Genomic DNA, 5,221 nt, shown 5'->3' on the forward strand with positions numbered 1-5,221 from the left:
TCAGGTTCTCCAAAACCTCCATCAACTGGTCTCCTCAGGACCACCAAAACCTCCAATAACTTGTCTCCTCAGGTCCTCCAAAACCTCCATCAACTGGTCTCCTCAGGACCACCAAGACCTCCAATAACTTGTCTCCTCAGGACCTCCAACAACTGATCTCCTCAGGTCCTCTAAAACCTCCATCAACTGGTCTCCTCAGGTCCAGATTTGAGTACGTTACCTCTGGAGACGTGGACATCAGGAAACAGTCACATCTTAAAAACGATCGATCTTCTGCTGCAACATTATTTTTAGTTGTTTGTTTGTTTGTTGATGTGATTTACACCACACTTTACTCTTTGGCTGCTCTTAAAGCTTGTACCAAAGTTGGATTCAGTAAAATCATCTTCAAACTATTTAGTGAAAAAAAATCTTATAAAGATTTAGGACGTGCATGATTTAAAAAAAAAAATGTTTTATTTTATTTTTTACTGTTTGCAAACAATCTGTTTTGATCAGACTTAAAGCTTTTGTTAAAAACTAGCTTTTAAAAAAAAAAATAAAGATCTGATTCAAAAAGTATGAAGAACCAGAAGTAGACAAAAGACTTTCACTATACAGTTTTTACATAATTTATGACAAAGCTATAGAGTCTAGACAATTTAAAAGTTAATTCTAGATTTTAACTTAATTTAAGGCATTTTTAAAAGTTAAGTTAGTACTGATCGAGGAACAAGGCCAAAACAAAACAACCATTGCTGTTTTGAGTCCTATGAACCGGAAGTCAAAAACACTATTTCAAAAGCAAATTACTTGACATTTCAAAATAAAACTAGATTACAAATGTTATACAGCACAGTGAAACAACTGGCATACAAAAAAATTAAAAAATAAAACTAGAGAGAGTGGCGTAATTAAAGATTTTTTTATTTATTCATTTAAACCTGAAGTTTTGCCTGTGTTTTGACAGGTTGGAAGATGAACCGGAAGTGCTTATCGCCTTAATGACCTTTCAGTAATGCTGACTGGGTGAAGATCCGCGGAGCGGGTTGATCTGAAACATTAAAACAATACTTTTCTTTTCCGAAGTGGAATAAAACGGGACTCTGCTACCATGAGTACCATGTTTCTAGACACCATTCTGATCGTGTTCATCTCCATTTGCACAGCGTTGTTAGCTGAAGGTGGGTGGAAGTCATGCGCGTGTCTTATTTAGACACGGCCATTTAAACTGTATTGATGTGCTGGATCACTCCGTGGGGGAGACAGTGCTAGCTTTATTATGACTAACTGAGTTTCTAACTTTATTTACTAACTAAGTGTTTATTCGAACCTACGTTTGCTCGTTAGAAGTTATGTTGGTATGGCAAGGCTAAAGTTTAGCGATTGTGTTCCGGTTACTTTTCAAAATAAAGGTCCGCAATCAGCTTCTAGTACCCACCGGAAGTCACTGCTGTCAAGACATTAAAACTAAAAACACAAAAAATGGACACAAAAACGGTTATACTGTAATTCACTCAATTTTATAGATGTTGAACTAAAATGTAGTACTCCCTACCACCTTGTGCATGTGCATATTGTCTTTTTCCAAATGTGTGTCTTCTGTCTCTTGATTATATGTGTCTATTTTCTATATAATTAGAACATGCCCCAAATCTCCCCTCTAAAAGAGAGAAAATTTTAATGAGACTCTTTCAATCTAGATGAAACCTGGCTTATATGTCAGCTGTGATCCCATACCATAATATGTCAAATTTTCGGTCAATGGGAACTGTGGTTCTAGAGATATTTCCCTTCAAAAGTTTTGGATTTTCAGCAAAAATGGGTGTGGGCGTCTATTTTCAACCCCAGTTATGTCAAACTACTGGTTTTCACAAACTTGGTGTCACTGGATAAGGAATTTAATAGGATTTCTAAATTTACCTTTACTTTTTGATTTGAGTATTTTAGGGTCTGTTGACCTTTTGACATTTCTTATGACCTTGAAATTGACCTTGTGATCATGTGACCTTGAGATGATCTTTCCTGAAATGAAATCCCCAACTTTTTATGTGAAGCACATAAATGTTTCAAAGAGTTTTTGTTTTTTAGGATCAATTTTGATTCATAAAATACCAATGAAATGTGCCAAATTTCATAGAAAGCTGAGCTGGTTGGACTGAACCCTTTGGCTGATTTTGCATGGAATTACCCTTTAATACAGTTACTTAACATAAAATGTTGCTTCGGCATATGTTTCATAACTAGCCAAAAACTTTTACAAGTTCACTATTTCTTATCGGAACATCTTTGGCACAACCATTACAGACCTTTACATGACCTCGTGCTGCATTCAAGGGACTTAAGGTCCATGTACTCGTCTTCTTCTGATCTTTGCTGCAGGTATTACCTGGGTTCTAGTGTATCGAACTGAAAAGTACAAGAGGCTGAAGTCTGAGGTGGAGAAACAAAGCAAAAAACGTAAGAGCAAGGCTCGGGATGACGTTTGCTCAGATTGAGTTTAGAGTTTACAAAGAGCTTTTGTAATTTCAGTTGAGAAGAAAAAAGAAACCATATCTGAGTCAGCTGGACGCCAGCAAAAGAAGAAGATTGGTAAGAGTCCAGTGGAAGGCTGCCCTGCTCTTCTCATCTATAGAGACACTGATACTTGATCTTTGTGTTACAGAAAGACAGGAAGAGAAGCTGAAGAACAACAACAGAGACCTGTCTATGGTGAGACTTATTTTTAATTTCAAGATGTGTTTATTTGTCATAGGCAGGTTAACACAAGGTTAAAAGTACAATGAAATGTTCAGGATGAGAATAACTGATTTGACTCGCTTAAAAAAACAAAGCACAAACAAACTAGAAAATACTAAAGCATGCAATATGGGTACAAAAACTACCAAAAAGTGATTATAATATTTACAAGGTCCTAAAGAGAAATAGTAAACAACAACATGGTGCAAGTAGGATGAACTTGTATGAATAAGTATTTTAAGATAGTAATATAAGCTAAAATTATATTATATATTGCCCATTAACGTAAACTACACAGGTTGTGTGACAGGTTATTGCACAGGTAGTGAGTGACATTGAGATGAATTATGATGGTAAGGTAGTGACATACATGATACAGCCACATAATGCATTAGTAATAAAAATATTAGGTGTCACAAGCTAATATTAGTCATATTAGTTGTCACAGATGTGGCTTGGTGCAAAGTTATTGCCAGTTGTTCAGTGTTATTTATCAAGAGTTTAGTAATGTACAGCTTGTGGATAATAGCTGTCCTTTAGTCTTTTTGTACGTGATGGCAGATTCCTGTATCATCTGCCTGAGTGTAGTAGATGGAAGAGTCCTTGTGCTGGGTGGGTGTGGTCCTTAACGATGCTGCATGCTTTACGCAGACATTGGCTGTGGTAGATGTCCTGGATGGTGTGGAGACTGCTACCAGTGATGTCCTCTGCTGTTTGCACCACCCTTTGTACAGCTTTCCAGCTCTGACTGGTGCAGTTCATGTACCACCCTGTGATGCAGCCTGTCAGCAGGCCCTCAATGGGGCACCTATAAAAGTTGGTGAGGATGCTGGTGTTTGTACCAAACTTATTTAGTCTTCTTAGGAAGTAGAGTCTTTGTCTGGCTTTCTTGACCACAGTGTTTGTATGTAAAGTCCAGGACAGATCCTCGGTAATGTGAATGCAGAGGAACTTGAAGCTGCTGACCTGCTCCACCTCAGTGTTGTTAATGTTGATGTTGAAGTGCTAACCTCCACGCTGTTTCCTGAAGTCCACTATCATCTCCTTTGTTCTGACATTTTGAGAGAGGTTATTTTCCTGACACCAGCTGGTCAGTGATTTCACCTCATCTCTGTAGGCACGCTCGTCGTTGGTGATGAGGCCCAGGATGGTAGTGTCATCAGCATACTTGAGGATGATATTAGAGCTATGCTTGGTGGTACAGTCATGTGTAAATAGAGAGTACAGTAGTGGACTGGGGACACAGCCTTGAGGTGCACCGGTGCTGAGGACTAGTGTGGAGGAGAGGTGACAGCCGATTCTCACTGCCTGTGGTTTGTTGGTGAGGAAGTCCAGTATCCAGCAGCAGATGGACTTCTCCAGGCCCAATGTGGTGAGCTTGGAGACCAGCTTGGAGGGGATTATGGTGTTGAATGCTGAGCTGTAGTCAACGAAGAACATTCTCACGTAGGTGTTTCCTTCTCCAGATAGCTGAAGGTGTGAACTGCTAAAGCAATGGCATAATCTGTAGACCTGTTTGCTCTGAATGTGAACTGTAGGGGGTCCAGGGTGTCAGGGAGGGAGATACAGATGTGAGTTTTGATAATTTGCTCATATCACTTCATGATGACAGATGTGATGCTATGGGCCGAAAGTCATTAAGGCAGGATGCTGCAGAGGTCTTTGGGATGGGGACAACAGTGAAGGTCTTTAAGATTGTGTGGACAATACACTGGCTCAGAGACAGGTTAAAGATGGTGATAAACACCTTGGTGAGGTGGTCAGCGCACACTCTCAGTACCCTTCCTGGGATGCCATCAGACCCTGGTGCTTTGTGAGGGTTTGCCTTCTTGAATGCCTGTCTCACTGTAACAATATCTAAACAGAGTGTGGGAACTACAGTAGTTCCCTCTGCCAAAGCCCATACTCATTCTGAGTGTGACAGTATCCAACATCGTTATAAGATGGCCTTGGTCTAAAACTCTAGCATGAAAAGTAGTGGGCAATTTGTATTCCCTTAAGGAATAATGGGGCTTTAAAAACAGTTTGTGTGAAAAGGTGTGTCCAGTTGTCTGGAACTGTTTGTCTTGTTCTTACTTTGACAACACAGGTTGGGCTTAAACGTCCATCTATCTATCCATTATCTTTTACCCGCTTCTTCCATTTTTGGGTCATGGGGGTCGCCAGTGCCCATGTCCAGCATTCACTGTGCGAGGGGTGGGGTACACCCTGGACATGTCACAAGTCCATCACAGGGACACATGGAGACAAACAACCATTCACTCTCTCATTCACACCTAGGGGCAATTTAGAATGACCAATTAGCCTAACATGCATGTTTTTGGTCTGTGAGAGGAAACCGGAGTAAACCCACACATGCACGGAGAGAACATGCAAACTCCACCCAGAAAGGCTGGGATTTGAACCAGGGACCTGCTCGCTGAGAGGAAGCAGCTCTACCAGTTGCGCCACCGTGCTGGGCTGAAACGTATTCTTCATTAATTGTAAGTGTTCATGTCTGCAG

At 40.3% G+C, this 5,221-nt stretch overlaps 1 protein-coding gene across 1 annotated transcript in view; it reads left to right on the forward strand.

Moving 5' to 3' along the window:
- Positions 1-970: 970 nt before the first annotated feature.
- Positions 971-5,221, forward strand: part of tmco1 (transmembrane and coiled-coil domains 1) — an 8,936-nt gene continuing 4,685 nt past the window's right edge. Inside the window, exons 1-4 of the mRNA XM_037674733.1 lie at positions 971-1,163; positions 2,362-2,439; positions 2,512-2,571; positions 2,645-2,691. Coding sequence (XP_037530661.1) covers positions 1,094-1,163; positions 2,362-2,439; positions 2,512-2,571; positions 2,645-2,691 — 255 coding nt within the window. The 5' untranslated portion in view covers positions 971-1,093. The remainder of the gene's footprint in view (positions 1,164-2,361; positions 2,440-2,511; positions 2,572-2,644; positions 2,692-5,221) is intronic.

Source organism: Nematolebias whitei, chromosome 3 (genome assembly GCF_014905685.2).
Source record: "Nematolebias whitei isolate Nwh7 chromosome 3, NemWhi1, whole genome shotgun sequence".
In the NCBI taxonomy this organism is placed as follows: Eukaryota; Metazoa; Chordata; class Actinopteri; order Cyprinodontiformes; family Rivulidae; genus Nematolebias; species Nematolebias whitei.